This window comes from Apium graveolens, chromosome 10 (assembly GCF_009905375.1).
Source record: "Apium graveolens cultivar Ventura chromosome 10, ASM990537v1, whole genome shotgun sequence".
NCBI lineage: Eukaryota > Viridiplantae > Streptophyta > Magnoliopsida > Apiales > Apiaceae > Apium > Apium graveolens.
In genome coordinates this window covers 181,666,108-181,681,911 of record NC_133656.1, presented here as the reverse complement: position 1 = coordinate 181,681,911, position 15,804 = coordinate 181,666,108, and the positions used below count along the sequence as shown (strand labels likewise).

The window sequence follows — 15,804 nt, the reverse complement described above, 5'->3', positions numbered from 1 at the left end:
TATTGACAGCTTCAGCCCAAAAGTACATTGGAAGACCTGATTCACTTAACATCGTTCTTGCAGCTTTAATCAATGTACGATTCTTCCTTTCTACCACTCCATTTTGCTGAGGGGTTCTAGGAGCTGAAAATTGTCTGGTAATCCCTTTGTTTGTACAGAATCCATTGAGAAGTGAATTCTTGAATTCTGTTCCATTATCTGACCTTATTGCTCTAACAGGGACATTAGAATCTAACTCGATCAACTTGATATGATCAATCACAACTTGTGGTGTTTCATCCTTAGAGTGAAGGAATAAAACCCACGTATACTTGGAATAGTCATCAACTATCACAAGACAGTAACACTTCTTTGACATCGAAAGAACATTAACTGGTCCAAATAAATCCATGTGCAATAGTTGCAGAACACCAGTTATGGAGGATGTGTCAGTGCCCTTGTGACTTGCTTTCTTTGACTTTCCTTTCTGGCAAGCCTCACACAGTCCTTCTGGGGAGAATTCCAGCTGAGGCAGACCTCTGACCAATTCTCTTTTGACAAGAGAATTCATTATTTTGAAATTGAGATGGGAAAGTCTCATGTGCCATAGCCAACTCTCATCTGACGATGCCTTTGAATAGAAACAATTGACTTCAGGATTGCTTCCAGAGTTCATGTCAGCTACGAACAGATTTCCTTTCCGGATTTCCATCAAGGAGGGTTTTTCATTTTTCTTGTGCAGAATCTGACACTTCAGCTTGTCGAATAAAACATTGTAGTCGTTGTCACAGAACTGACTAATGCTAAGCAGATTGTGTTCAAGTCCTTGCACAACATACACATTTTCAATGATAACATTACCAGCTAGCAAACAGCCATATCCCTCTGTTAAACCTTTGCTGTTATCTCTAAAGGTAACCACTGGGCCAGCTTTCTCAACCACATTTGATAGCAGGGCTCTATCTCCGGTCATATGTCTTGACGATCCGCTGTCAAGAATCCACACTACCGGTTGTACCTGTTTAATGCCCTGCAATACAAATAGATTAGACCTTCTTCGGAACCCAAGCTTGGTTGGGTCCGGCATACTTGTAAAATTGGCCTTTATCACGCAAAACAACATTCTTAACTTAAATGTTCTCAACTTTCTCAATGACTGGACATTTGACCTTGTAAACAGTCTTGACAAATTTCTGTTTAGGCTTAGGCACAAATGTCTCCTTTCTAGCTTTAGGTGGACTAGCAGTCTTAGACCTATCATGCTTCCTATTATTCACATGCTGACGAGGAGTAGTCTTATCATTAGAAATATGCTTACCATTAAAATAAGCATACATCAAATTAAAAGCACAAGACATACAATCAAGAACACCACATGCTTTATGAGAGGGATTAACAACAAGCAACTTATGCATGGTAGACATGGCATTTTTGTTATCCAACTCATGTGTGTCTGAGTTAGTCTCAGTTGCTTTCACAACTTTGACTATAACCTTTGACACATTTGACTTGGAAATAACTTTCTCATTAGCAAGATCTTCAGCACGGATTTTTTCTTGAATAATAAATGAGGTCTCATCAAATGGTTCAGCAATTAATTTTTTATAGAGGAGTTCATCAACACCCTTAAGCACATGTGGTACTTCCCTACCTTTAGCACAGACATGAGGAGGGGAGTTTATGCCTAATTCTCCAATAGCAACATTATAATCATAACCTACTCCAGATGTTTGATTAATAGCTTGCTTATTGTAGAACTCTTTAGCCTTAGAGCAAGAATTAAAGTAAGATTTGACCTTAGTCTCAAGACCGGTGATCTTGTCTTTGAGAATAGTTTCGAGTTGTCTATAACAGTCAACTCTATTCTCTAGAAAAGATACTTGTTCTTTTAATTTATCTTGATTAATGTGCACAAGTCTTTATTCATTGACCTCTTTCTCAAGGTCTTTGATTTGTTGATTTAACATTTCATTATCACGACGAGCACAATCTAAGGAACCTCCTAGATGATAAACTAATTCAGCATCAGTAAATTTTACCACTTTTCTTGACGATGAGGTGTTTCCATGACTAGCCATGAGAGCAAGATTCCCAACTTCTTCATCTTCACTGTCAGTATCATCCCAGCTTCTTCCCTTTGCCAGGTAAGCCCTTTCAGATTTACTCTTCTGATTAGAATCATAAGAGTTCTTCCTAACTTGTTTTGGCTTCCTGCATTCTGTGGCAAAGTGTCCCAACTCATTGCAGTTGAAGCATCGAATGGTGCTTCGATCAACCATCCCTGTTTTGTACCCACCACTGCTGGTGTTAGAGGATGAAGATCCACCTTTCTGGAATCTGTTGTAGTTGGACTTGTACTTGAACTTGGGATTCCTCTTGAATCTGACATTGGAGAATTTCTTGACAATCAGGGCCATTGACTCATCTTCCAATTGCTCCAGTTCTTCCAAGGAATAAAAATCATCTCCTGATTGATTTGTAGTAGGAGAATCAAATTCTGCTACTACCACATTTTCTTCAGCCTTGGAAGACTGTACCATTCTTTCTGACTGTTGAGATTATTGTTGTTGTTGTGGTTGTTGTTGTTGTTCTTCAGCTACTAGAGCAGTAGACGTGCTGACCACTCTTCCTTTCCTGTAGACTTCCTTCTGCTGAATCTGCTCCAACTCATAGGTTTTTAACACACCATAGAGCCTTTCCAAAGAAATCTCACTCAGGTCTCTTGCTTCTCTTATGGCAATGATTCTATGTTCGAGATGAGTTGGCAGTGTTAAAATGAACTTTTTGTTGACCTCCCTGATTGAATAGTATCTACCATTAATGTTCAGGTTGTTGATCAATGCATTGTACCTCTCAAACACTTCAGTGATTCCTTCTCCTGGATTGGATTTAAAGTATTCATACTCAGAGGTTAGGATTTCTAACTTGTTCTCCCTAACTTCCTTTGTGCCTTCATTAATCACCTTAATAGTTTCCCAGATGTGTTTAGAATCTTTACAGTTCATCACATGTCTATTCATCAAGGGATCAAGGGAATCTACTAAAATTAATTGAAGGCTAGCATCCAGGGAGGCTTCTTCTTTTTCAGCAGGAGAAAAATCCTCAGGATTCTTTACATAAGTTCTAGCTTTGGTAATCACCACATCATCTTCTATTACCTCTGGTTCAATAACCATCGGAATTTTTGGACCCTTCTTTAACACTTCCAGATATTTGGGATTTGCAACTTGTAAAAACAATAGCATCTTCTTCTTCCACATAACATAATTTTCTTTATCGAATAGTGGAATTTTAACGGTTCCAACTTTTTATGTAGTCATTATGAATTTTTGAGTAAATAAAAATTCAAGGAGTGAAAGAATCACAAAAGTCTAGGATCTTGATTTGTTCGTTAATCAGAAGGCTCTGATACCAATTGTTAGGTCTCAATATGTTTGTAGAAGGGGGGTTGAATACAAACAATACCGTTTAATCGAATAAAATGCGGAATAAAAAGGTGAAACAAAATTCAAGTTAAATAAAACTATTATTAAACTTGAAAGGTGTCACAACAACGGTATCGTTTACAAGGGATTAATCTCAAATAAATAAAAAGGATCAAATGCTAAATGTAATTTGAGATTAAGTTCTAGGAATTTTGATCCGCTAGATAGTTACACAAGAACAAGAGGAGTATTTCTAGTGGTTTAGATTTAACAATTAATACTAGAAATAAATGTTCTGAGAAATTGCAATAAGTTCTCTGCTATTTTTTTGTTCTGTGTTCTTCTGTTTTTCTTTTGATATTCAATGCTCTGTTGAAAAACAAACAGCTGCTGCTCTTTATATTCAATCCTGTGTTTTTAATTGGCAAGACAATCCTTTTAGCTCAGCAAGACAATCCTTTTAACTGGTAGAACTTTCGGCAAGACAATCCTAAATGAACTGGCATGACTTTCGGTATGACTATTGATTGTCATACCAATTTTCATACTAATACAAAAGATTGTCTTGCTGAATTAATTTTGAATTTAAATTCAAAATCAATTCTGAAAAACCAAAATATTAATTCAGAATTAATTAATCAATTAATCTAATTAATCAATAAATTAATCTTTGCAGATATAATTTATTTTCTTAATTAAATCATATGACTTAATTAATTAATTAGAGAATTAATAATAATCTTGAACAGCAACCACTCTTTTGACAATCTTCTGAAAATCACTGAATCCATTTCACCACTTCAATGTTGACACTCGATGTACTGTCTGGTTCATGAATGACTAACTTCTGTGATGTTTCTTCATGTCTTGATTTTCTTCAGATTTAATCCCTGTAATCAATTGATACCCTGACGAGATCTCTGTCACTTGATTAAATCCACAATCTTGATTTATATCACTGAGGCTTGATCAATTTCTTGAGCTTCTTCTAGTGAATTAAGTCCTCAAGTCTGTAGACGAACAATGTTACTTAATCCTTTGACATATGTTACTTTGAGAGATCTCTCTGACGATAGAACCACTATTTACTTGTTACATCCTTATTTGAGTTGAGTTAAATCCTCGAATAAACAAATAGGCTATGACATATGTCTTTCACTTCTAACCTTTTTTGCTTGACCGCTTTTGTTTCTTTCTTATTGCCCGGATCCTTTTTGTTCTTCTTCCCCTTAGCTCCAATTCGGTCAAAGACAGACCTCTTAGATTCCCCGGACTCCTCCGGTTCTTCCTCAGGTTCGGTTTCTTCCTGGATCCGGGCTTGCTCCTGCCTGTAGAGCCGGATTGCTTTGCCAGCTCATCACTTGTGAGATTGGTCATATGCTCCTCAGCCACCGGGACGTTAGTGTACTTGTATTGGTTCAGCTCAATAAGGCTTCTGGCGTCCCGGGTGTTGACAACCCTCCCCATAACAGGAGTGTGTTGCAACGGTCGCTCCTGGAATATTTCTTGGTCGGCTCCCGGGTCGTGAGCCTGGGAGTGGTCCGGCTCCTGGACCTGAGTACTAGTGGAGGGTCTCCCAGAAGTATGCTTTCCTGCTCTTGCCATTATCTCAAAAGTACCAACAACAACTAACAAAAATTTTCAACTAACAATATCGATCTAAGGTTGCTTTTTGAAAATTGCAAAAACTATCCAGAACAATAACAAACAGCTTTCTGTGACTGGTTTAAACAATCTCTTGGGACTAGTTCAAGCAATCTCTTGGAACTAGTTAATAATATGGTATAATGAGTGCAGCTGTGTTTTAGGACACAAAGGCAATATACAAACTAGAGCAAAAACGGAAAATAAAAAATAATCAAAACTATCAATAGCACACATAAATGTGGCTTAAATCAACGGAACAGGGCTCACACAAACGTGGCCTAATATAGAGAGCACACACAAACGTGGCTTAAATAAACAACATTCATATTTATGAGAGGGTTTGGTTGCTTGGGTTCTTAGAGCATCTCCAAAGGTATTAGGTAAATTTGTTAGCTAAAATATAATTAGCTAAAATTTTGTTGAACCGGTAAGGGTTTATACTCCAGTAATATTAGTTATATTCATTAGGTATATTCAGAATATTATTTTATTTTTAACTTTAAATAAATACAATTAAAATAAATTTAAGCTAATTATATTCAATACAATTGAAAATAAAACATTTATTTAAATCAAAAATATTTAATGGCGATATTTTTTTTTATATTTATGTAAATATTTTAAAGTAAATATTATAAAATTAAAAAATTATTACAATTATAAGTATAATAAAACTAATATATAGAAACATTACTTACAAATATATAGAAATTATAAGTGAAGCATAGTTTATTATGATATAATATTAGAATTTTTAAAATAAGTATTAAAGTTACATATATTAAATATAAAATAAGAGTTTTAAAATATATGTTTTAAATAATATAAATATATGTATGCATCAATGAGTTTAGGTTTAAATTAGGTAGAGAGATGTTTAAATTAGGCAGAAAGCGTGGATCTTTTATCTAATGGCTACATGATCAACAAAAGACCAGAAAGAAGATATTTAAAAATATTGCTGATAGGTGTCAGGGTTGGAGGAGTACTTTTTTTAGCTAATATGTATATGATACTGCCACATAGACTTTTTAGCTAAGAGATGCATCCCGTTAGAGATGCTCTTACAAATTAAAGAAATTGACTCTTTCAAAAGCTTGCTGATGAAGGTGAATCCAAGGGCACCGAGACCCACGGATGGAGAGCCCCTCCTTCTAGCGCCAAATGATAACTCCTTGTGGCGGGGCTGCTCTTTTGACGCCGTGCCTGAATCCTTCGCTGCTGTGGAGGTGTAGTTGTCGTGGGGTTTCTACCAAACAACACCGGAAGGGGGGTTTGTGTCCCGCGGCGCCTCCGCTGTGAGAGTAAGAACTCGTTTTTGGGGAAGATGAAGATATAAAGGAATGTAAGGTGGTTGTGTGTGTATATGAGTGTGAGAGAGTGATTGACCACAAAACCTACCTTCTGGGGCTATGTATAGCCCAATGATAGGGTTTTGGGGTTGATACATTTGAATCGTAGCTGTTGGTTCTAGGAGCGGAGGACACCTGGACGGGGCAGATACTTTGCACGTGTCAGGATGAGAGTGGTTGAGTAATGTTTTAAGGATCTCCTGACACGTGCCCTGACTGTGCTCATGATTGATGAATTTGATGAATGACAAATGTCCCGTGCTTGAGCATGTGCTTCACAAGGTCAGGTTTGCGGGACTAGACTAGTCTGGACCAGTAGTGCGCAGGACTGGAGGAAATTAGGAGTCCGGATTTGGTCGCTCTAGGAGCTACATATATTATCAACTATTACTCCCGGGAAATTACCAATAAAAGATGATATTGTGGCCTTGGAGCCTGAAGAAGTGTTGCAGAGAAGAAGTATCATTCGATGTGTTAAGCAAGTGGTACACTGGTTGGTGCGATGAAGGGGTTTGGATGTCTAGAAGCATCTTGGTTTAAAGCTTGAGGACAAGCTGGATTTAGGGGGGGGGGCATTTATCACAGTCATGATAATAAAACAGCTGTAATCAAGTTAGTGTCGAGAGATAGTTCTTCCTTATTTGGGCGGGAAAGGATAACATTTGGTTAGATTAGAGCAGTTAGCTAAATAAGACTCTAAAATTGGATATCTTGGAAAATGAATATACAGTAATTCTTATCTTCCCTGTGATTTTTTGTTTTCTTCCCCAAATTCTATACTTTCTTAATCGTTTCAATATTCTAATATAAGTTATTACAAGTGGGCTTATGGGCCATTATTATTGACAAATGAATTGCTTACGGATTTGGTTACTAGAACTACATTCCTTGAGAATGATATTATATGGCTGTTTGGCAGAGATCATTTTCCACTTAAATGATGAAAAACCAGGATTATACTTGTAGTCGAGTGTTTGGGTAAATTATGGAATGATCATATTTTACTGTTTTATGGCCATAAGTTGAAAGTGGGGGAAGTGTACATTCACCATTCCCGTTCTAGCTGAAATGATTTGTTAACACCTTAGCTATCTTTCTCGTCTCAAAATTTAATTACATTAATTTAACTTGTATCTAATTAAATTATTAAATTTTTATTCTAATTCACATGCGATATGTTTTTATTCAGTTATTTGTATTTAATATATTTTTTTACTTTTTAAATTTTTAACTTCAAATTTTTTTAAAAGATAACTTAGCTTGTATTCCCTCCATCTCATTTATGTGTCAATATTAATTGCATAGTCGAACATAATACATGGAATAAAGTTAATTTTAAAAATATAATATAGAGATAGGTGATTTTTTTTTCATGTATTCAATTATTATATTAAAATCTTTTTTTTGTCAAGATATTAAAATCTTGATTTATTTTAAAAAATAAATATCACTTATAAGTTATGATTACCAAACATTTTAACAACATTATAAATAACTTAAACTTCTAAACACTTAAATAATTTATAAGTTAAGATGTTCATATCATTTATAAAATACTTTTCGACTTTAAATTATAAATTACATTTTTTAAGGAATCACCAACCGCCCCTATTACTTGTTAAAAATAGAAATGTCATGTTAGCCTTTGTTTTCGTCTTTGCGGCCTTTGTGTGAACTAGCTTGCTTGCCCTTTTTTTCGTCTTTACAATCTTTGTGTGAACCAATTTGCCCTTTCTTTCATTCTTGTACAGCTCTTTGCATGAACAAGTTTTGTATGGCACGCAAATAGGCAAATAATTTTTTTTTCTGACAAACTTAAAGCTAATTTCATTAACTTTGAACAAATCTCAACTCAAGCTCGAAACAAAAATAAAGGAATTAAACTATTAAAGATTTTGTTTACTGACACATATATATTTGAAATTAAATATATTATTTAGACATTATTTATAGAAATTGTAAATAATATTGGCAAAACTTAATTATTTTGATTGTTACTATACTTTTGCATGAAATTTGACATTTTTAAAATTTAAATATCAATTTTTTTATTCTTGGTATATTTTTTAATTTAACTTTATTGTATTACATTTAAACCTCGATAAATAAATATCTTTGTGACCAAAATATTTTATCCATTATTTGAGATTATTTATTTATCGAGATAAAAAATACATCGTCTCTATAATGTTGGGACCGAAAAAAATATTTATTTGATGAAATTATTCATTTATCGAATATTTATTTATTGATGTTCTACTATACATATAACTAATTTCTATTTTTTTTTTAAAAAAAGTGTAAACTAATATTTCACAATTTTTACAATAAAATGTAAAATATAAGTGTATAAATTTTCAATTTTATTTAATATATTAAATTATAATTATAATTATAAAAATATTTCAAACATATTATTATCCTGACAATCAAACATTCAAACCTCATCATTACAAATCATAATACAAATACAAATCACAATTGCGATAAATAGGTTAACATCAACAAACACTAAAATTAAACTTTATTTGTACATAAAATAGTGGTAATTAGACACGTGGCGTTGCAATCACCAACAAAGGAGATTTTTTATGAAGAGTCATCCCAGACTCAGGCTGAGCAGCCATGTCCAGATCTTCGAATTTCTTTCCATCAGGCAATGCAAAATCAAATATGTGCACTAAGTTTGCCAATGTGAGCTCATTGATTGCCATGGCATATTGAATTCCAGGGCAGCCCCTCCGCCCTGCCCCAAATGGAACTAACTCAAAATGTAGACCTTTAAAATCAATAGGACTGTCCAAGAATCTCTCAGGCATGAATGCCTCTGGATTATCCCACACTTTAGGGTCTTTCGCAATTGCCCAAGCATTAATCAGTACTTGTGTCCCGGTTTTAATGTCGTATCCCATAACTTTTACATCCTGCATTGCTTCTCTAGCAACTAGTAGTGGAAGAGGAGTGTAAATCCGCACAGTCTCCTTAATCACAGCTTTCAAGTAGTGCATGTTCTCTAAATCATCCCCGGATATACTTGGTTTTCCCCTTCCTATCTCTCTCACCTCATTTTGCAGTTTCGACATGATTTTTGGATTTTGTAAGAGTGCTGCCATTGTCCACTCTAGTACTATAGATGTCGAATCAGTTCCATCAAAGAACATATTCTGCAACATTGTCAAACAACGTATTCAGACATGTACTAGAGAAAGGTCAATAGACATCACTCATTTAACATCGGTTAGAAAAATTATTAGACTATAAAATGATCATTAGATAAGCTCAAGCTAAAGAGGGTTTGTGTACTTACCAAGATAAGGCCTTTAATAGACTCATTATCTATATAGAGAGGAGAATTAGTGTCCTGTATCTTCTGAATCTCAAGCAAACTGTATAAAAGGTCATCGCTTGAATACCCGTTATCCATTGCAATACTGTGATCTCTAACTACACCTTCGAGAAACGCATCAGCTTCGTTAAATGCTTTTTCCATTCTTCCCTTCAGACCGTTTAAAGAATCAACCCAGTATAACCATGGTATATAATCACCAAAACTGAACTGACCTAACAACTGAGCTATATTCTGAAACAATTCCCGAAATGATTTTTCTTCACCACCATCAGTAGTAATAGCATATTTCCTTCCCAGGACAACGCGAGACACAACATTACCGAGATGTGCGGAGAACAACTCACTCAAATTTATTGTTTTTGAATTGGAATTTTTAATAGTTTCAACTAAAATGGCAACTTCTTCGTCTCTAACATTTTGAAATGAACGAATTTTTTTGTTACTCAGGAGCTGAGTAACACAAATACTTTTGACCTGTTTCCAATATTCAGAATAAGGAGCAAAAGACACGTCCTTACCGTTATAGAAGATTTTACTCCAGATACTTGAATCAGGCCTGTTAGCGAAAGCAAGATCACGGGTCTTCATAATCTCCTTAGCTGCATCAGCTGAAGAGATAACAAGAACAGGTACACTTCCAAAGTGAAGTTGCATGACCGGACCATATTTCTTGGCCAAAGATTGAAGTGCAATGTGCGGGTCTTGGTTAACCTGATGAAGGTTTCCTATAATAGGTAACTTTCGAGGAGAAGGTGGCGGATTTTTTACGGTTGTTTTGCTGGTTGACAACCATTTATACAGGAAAACTAAGACAGAGATGAACGAACATAAAGAGAGAAACAGAGATTGTTGCTCCATCATCATAAAACAATTTGGTTTTAAATATAGCTTATGTGCTGCAGTGTTCTCTGATGTATTGTTTATGTATTTTACAGAGAGAGAACATCCTCTTATATAGAGGAACAAACTTGCTGATCTAAGCAAGATGTCATCATATGACCTCACAATGCCTACCTCTTAATGTGCGATGTTACAAAATATAGTTTGTTGAAAGCAACTATATATCTTGTTCTTATATAAATTTTACACTTACAATTCTGTACCGTCTCTACATCATTGATATATTTTATGAGAAGCAATGAAGCAATAAAGTTCTATGCTATAAGATAGCCACTCTACATCACTGCCATAGCCAAATATCCAAGTGCTACGATGTGCTGGTTTCGGTTAACCTGATGAAGGTTCCCAATGATAGGTAACTTTTCGAGGAGAAGGTGGAAGATTTTTTACAATAATAGATCAACATTAGTCTCAGTTTACAGATTGCTAGTGCCATGCATAGTATATTCAAGGGACTATAGAAAAGAAAAACTTTAAATCGATATTGTTGTCGCAAATTATTTAGCGCTTTGTGTAAGCACGATAGCACTTCTGATGAATTGACTGAATTATCTACACTGCACTCAAAATAATTTTATATAGAGTTTTGGACATTGTTCTTACTCGGATACGGACACTGGGGGATGATAAACAAAGGATCTTCGCAAGTTAAAATACAGAAGAATGTGTATCAAGTAAGATTGTCTGCAAACAATGTATAGTATAAAACTTCGAACAAGGAAGATATGAGGTTTTCCCCACAAAGGTGCAGTTCGATCGATCTTATCCTTGTGATGTTATCGCTGTGCAGTGTCGAAGATTCAGTTTATCAAATTTGTAATAGTCTGGATGCCTTTCGACAAATTACCTAACACTTTGGCGTGCCAAGACTTTTCAAAGGCGGGTGCTGATCACTTGTTCAGTTGTTGTCAACGACAGAAACAATTGCTGTTTCTTCTCGTGGAATATCCAGCTCTTTATTTGAATGCCTCAGCACCCCACAAGACAAGAAACACAATAGTTACTTACTTTGGCAAGTGGATAAAGCAAACACAGAAGCAGTGATTGCTTTTATAATTTCTAAAATAAATTTCAGGTCTCCCATAATCAAAGAACAACAAACTTCTTAACATTCTGACTATCCAAGTACTCTCCACCCAAAAATTGACACTGCAACAAGTTTTGAGTTGTTGCTATTTTGCAATCTTTAGGTCAGTTTCCGGTACAAGCTATTATAGGTAACAAATCGGCAACAGATGACCTGATTACATTATTAGAACTCACTGCCACGGTACTACAGATCAACAGTTCATTTGAGTAATACAAATTTACATTGCCATACATAACTTAGACATTAATAAACAGTAACATTTTGGATTTCTTTTAGACAATGTAGTGAACTAGATTCGTGGCGTTGCAATCACCAACAGAGATGATTTTTTATGCACAGTCATTCCCGTTTCAGAAGCCATATCCAGATCTTCGAATCTCTGTCCATCAGGCAATGCAAAATCAAATATGTGCACTAAATTTGCTAATGCAAGCTCATTGATGGCCATGGCATATTGGATTCCCGGGCAGCCCCTCCGTCCTGCTCCAAATGGAATGAACTCAAAATGAAGACCTTTATAATCAATAGGATTATTCAAGAATCTCTCTGGGATAAATTCCTCTGGGTTATCCCATACAGCAGGGTCTGTTGCAATTGCCCAGGCATTGATCAGTATTTGTGTTCCAGATTTTATGTCGTATCCCATTACCTTCACATCCTGCATTGCTTCTCTAGCAACTAGTAGCGGAACTGGAGTATAAAATCGCATGCTTTCCTTAAACACAGCTCTCAAGTAGTGCATTTTCTCCAAATCATCCCCGGTTATTCTTGATTTTCCTCTTCCTACCTCTCTCACCTCATTCTTCAATTTACACATGATGTCTGGATGTTTAATCAATGCTGCCATAGTCCACTCTAATACTGCAGATGTTGAATCAGTCCCATCAAAGTACATGTTCTACAAAATAGATATGACATTGTCAAATGACCAAGTTATCATAAAGTAACATGCTATAAATGGTTGTAATTGTTTGAGGGGAGTCCAAGTGATAAATCAATGATATATCCTCGTATGTATGATGAATTTCATTTGTGATGAAACATGTATATTTGTGTTTGTTACAATAAAAATCGATATGGACTACAAACTACAAGCTGGCTATTTGTGACCCCCTTATAGTTAGTTCGCAAACATTGTAGGATAAACATAGTTCAACATGAAACATGAACCTATATATCTTTATTCAAGAAATTTATTAAAACTATGAAATGATCAACCAATATTAAGCCAGACAGAGTTTCTGTACTTACCAGAATAATTCCTTTAATGGAATCATTATCAATAGAAAAGGCGGAATTGCTATCCTGTTTCTGAATCTCAAGCAAAGTGTTTAAGAGGTCATCGCTTGAAGCACCGTTTTTTAATGCAATACTGTGATCTCTAATAACACCTTCTAGAAAAGCATCAATCTCATTAGCTGCTTTCTCAACCCTCCCCTTCAAACCGCTTAAAGAATCAATCCAGTATAGCCACGGAATATAATCACTAAAACTGAAATAACCTATTAACTGAGCAATATTCTGAAACAGTTCCCTAAATGAATTTTCTTCACCGCCTTCATTAGTATTAGTATATTTCTTTCCTAGGGCAATCCTAGACACAACATTACTGAGAAGTGTGTAAAACAAATCACTCAAATTCACTGTTTCAGAACCTGAATCTCTGATATTCTCGACCAAAAGCCCAACTTCTTCTTCTCTAACGTTGTGAAATGATCGAACTCTTTTGTTACTCAGGAGCTGAAGAACACAAATACTTTTCACCTGTCTCCAATATTCAGTATAAGGAGCAAACGCCACGTCCTTGCCATTATAGAAAATTCTACTCCAGATACTCGAGTCAGGCCTGTTTGCGAAAGCAAGATCATGAGTCTTCATAATCTCCTTAGCTGCATCAGCTGAAGACACAACAAGAACAGGTACACTTCCAAAGTGAAGTTGCATGACAGGACCATATCTTTGAGCCAAAGATCTTAGTGCTACGTGCGGGTCTTGGTTAACCTGATGAAGATTACCAATTATAGGTAACTTTCGAGGAGACGGTGGCAGATTTTTGCTGGTTGAAAACCATAAATACAGAAAAACGACAACAAAAAGTAAAGAACATATTGACAGAAATAAGGGTGGTTGCAAGAGTATCATAACTTCTGCAATTTGGTTCTATGATCCTTACTTAGATTTTAGATGTTCTTCGTTTGTTCTAATAATAGAAAACCAACTTCCAAATAATAATTGAATACTATCTGAGCTTTTGTATACGGGGGACTTAATCAAGGGACTATTCGGCTTTTTAGCAAAAAAAGGGACTATTCGGCTCATAATGTCTTTTTTTTACGCTCATAACATTTTGATACAATCTTCTAAGGAAATCACAATAGAGTTTAATTCCAGGGGTTTTAATTTTAAAGGTTTTTTGAACAAATACGTTTTTATATTATTTTTTTTTGTAAAAATATGATTTTAATTTTAAGTTTTTATTTACAAAAATATGGTTTTTCAATATTTTTACAAAAATACAATTTTTCAACCCGATGTAACCCGGTACAATCTCGAATGCAATAAAAAAATCAGCCAATTTTTCAGAAGATGTAAAAGAAGTTGTATATTTGTTTGTTTTTTGCAGTGTTCTAAAAAGTGGAAATCGGGATTTTTCGGTCCTTTCAGTGATTAATCGGAACCAATTTATTTAATAAATAATTATATTTAATTGACCTTTCATAAGATTTATAAAAATAAAAATACATATCATTAATTCAAGATTTTCATATTTAGAAAACTACTACTTACTAGTTCAAACCCTAAGATTTAAAATAAATCGCGTGAGGGTATGACAAAATAATACAAATATGAAAGATGTAATCATTGTTGATAAATTTAGAATACATTAAGATTGTGAATCGATTGAGTAAACGGGTTAAGTGTTGAGATTTGAGAGTAATTCAAATATGGATTTGTGTACATGATTTAGGGATAATAAGAATATAAGATTGCCTATGTATGTAAAAGAGTCAATATATTAATATATTATTATTAATTATTAAATGTTAAATATTAATTATAGTAAAAAACTATAATTTTCTTAAAAAATATTTTTTTTTATTATTTTAAAACTTTGACCGATTCGACCGATTTTTAACCCGATTCAATTGATTTTTCTCGAACTGCTCGACTTTTGACCGTTTTTTAAAAAAAAACGTACTTTGACCCGATTAACGGCTAATTGAGACGGACCCCACCCGAACTCCGATTAATTAGTTAATCGACCGATTTTTAGAACACTGGTTTTTTGTTATAAACCGTATTTTTACAATTATTTTCAAAAAAGTGTAAAATCGCAAACAAACATTAAAAATTAGTTTTTTAAAATTTCTTTTAATTTTATGTGTAGAGTAATAACCCAATTTATAATTGTATATTCAATAAGTTTTTGCTCTAAATTTGTTTAATCTCAAATTTATATAAAAAATAATTACTTATTGGAAGATAATATACAACGGATAAATCCTAATTTATGTGTAATCATCTTTGGACCAGACAACCATGTTCTATTCATCCCTTTTATTTTTCTCTGGGTCGGAGAGAGCCAGTGATCTATATTCTCAGCTGACCTTTCATGTATTCCATTTTAGTTTATGAAATCGATGAATTTGATGTTGTAGTAAGAAAGCAATAGCTTCAAAACTCTTGTAATGTATAACAAGTATGAAGTGTTTGTATCTATACGGCAAAGACACGTCAATTGTTCGAGACCCTGCATCAATATTGCTATTGCCGTCGCCAATATTGCGATTTGTGTATACACGACCAATGTAATAGCGACTGAACATTGACCATTGACTAAATTGATTTTTCTATCTACATATGCATGACTAACATTATTTGATAAAATTGTTATTTTATTAATCATTACTTAATCAAAATTTAACTATATTTACTGTTTATTAAATATACACTATAATCTGGCATGATTTCAACGTAATAATTAGAATTAAAGTAGTGCTAGATACAAAATTAGGAAAAAAATAGTATCAAAATGATGGGACATGATATGATAATTTAAGT

At 34.3% G+C, this 15,804-nt stretch overlaps 2 protein-coding genes across 2 annotated transcripts; both read right to left on the bottom strand.

Moving 5' to 3' along the window:
• Positions 1-8,795: 8,795 nt before the first annotated feature.
• Positions 8,796-10,672, bottom strand: LOC141689170 (psoralen synthase-like). The gene is made up of 2 exons (XM_074493360.1): positions 9,711-10,672; positions 8,796-9,567 (listed from the first exon to the last, which is right to left on the bottom strand). Exons 1-2 carry the CDS (start codon positions 10,614-10,616, stop codon positions 8,953-8,955), a joined length of 1,521 nt encoding a protein of 506 aa, XP_074349461.1. The 5' UTR covers positions 10,617-10,672; the 3' UTR covers positions 8,796-8,952.
• Positions 10,673-11,926: 1,254 nt separating this feature from the next.
• On the bottom strand, positions 11,927-13,991 carry LOC141689202 (psoralen synthase-like). Its single transcript, XM_074493410.1, has 2 exons — positions 12,994-13,991; positions 11,927-12,640 (listed from the first exon to the last, which is right to left on the bottom strand). Exons 1-2 carry the CDS (start codon positions 13,882-13,884, stop codon positions 12,032-12,034), a joined length of 1,500 nt encoding a protein of 499 aa, XP_074349511.1. The 5' UTR covers positions 13,885-13,991; the 3' UTR covers positions 11,927-12,031.
• Positions 13,992-15,804: the final 1,813 nt, after the last annotated feature.

Coding starts and splice junctions, on each gene's coding strand:
- LOC141689170 (XM_074493360.1), bottom strand. CDS start 10,616: ATGATGATGGAGCAACAATCTCTGTTTCTCTCTTTATGTTCGTTCATC. Junction 9,568..9,710: donor CTATTAAAGGCCTTATCTTG/GTAAGTACACAA, acceptor ACAATGTTGCAG/AATATGTTCTTTGATGGAAC.
- LOC141689202 (XM_074493410.1), bottom strand. CDS start 13,884: ATGATACTCTTGCAACCACCCTTATTTCTGTCAATATGTTCTTTACTT. Junction 12,641..12,993: donor CCATTAAAGGAATTATTCTG/GTAAGTACAGAA, acceptor TCTATTTTGTAG/AACATGTACTTTGATGGGAC.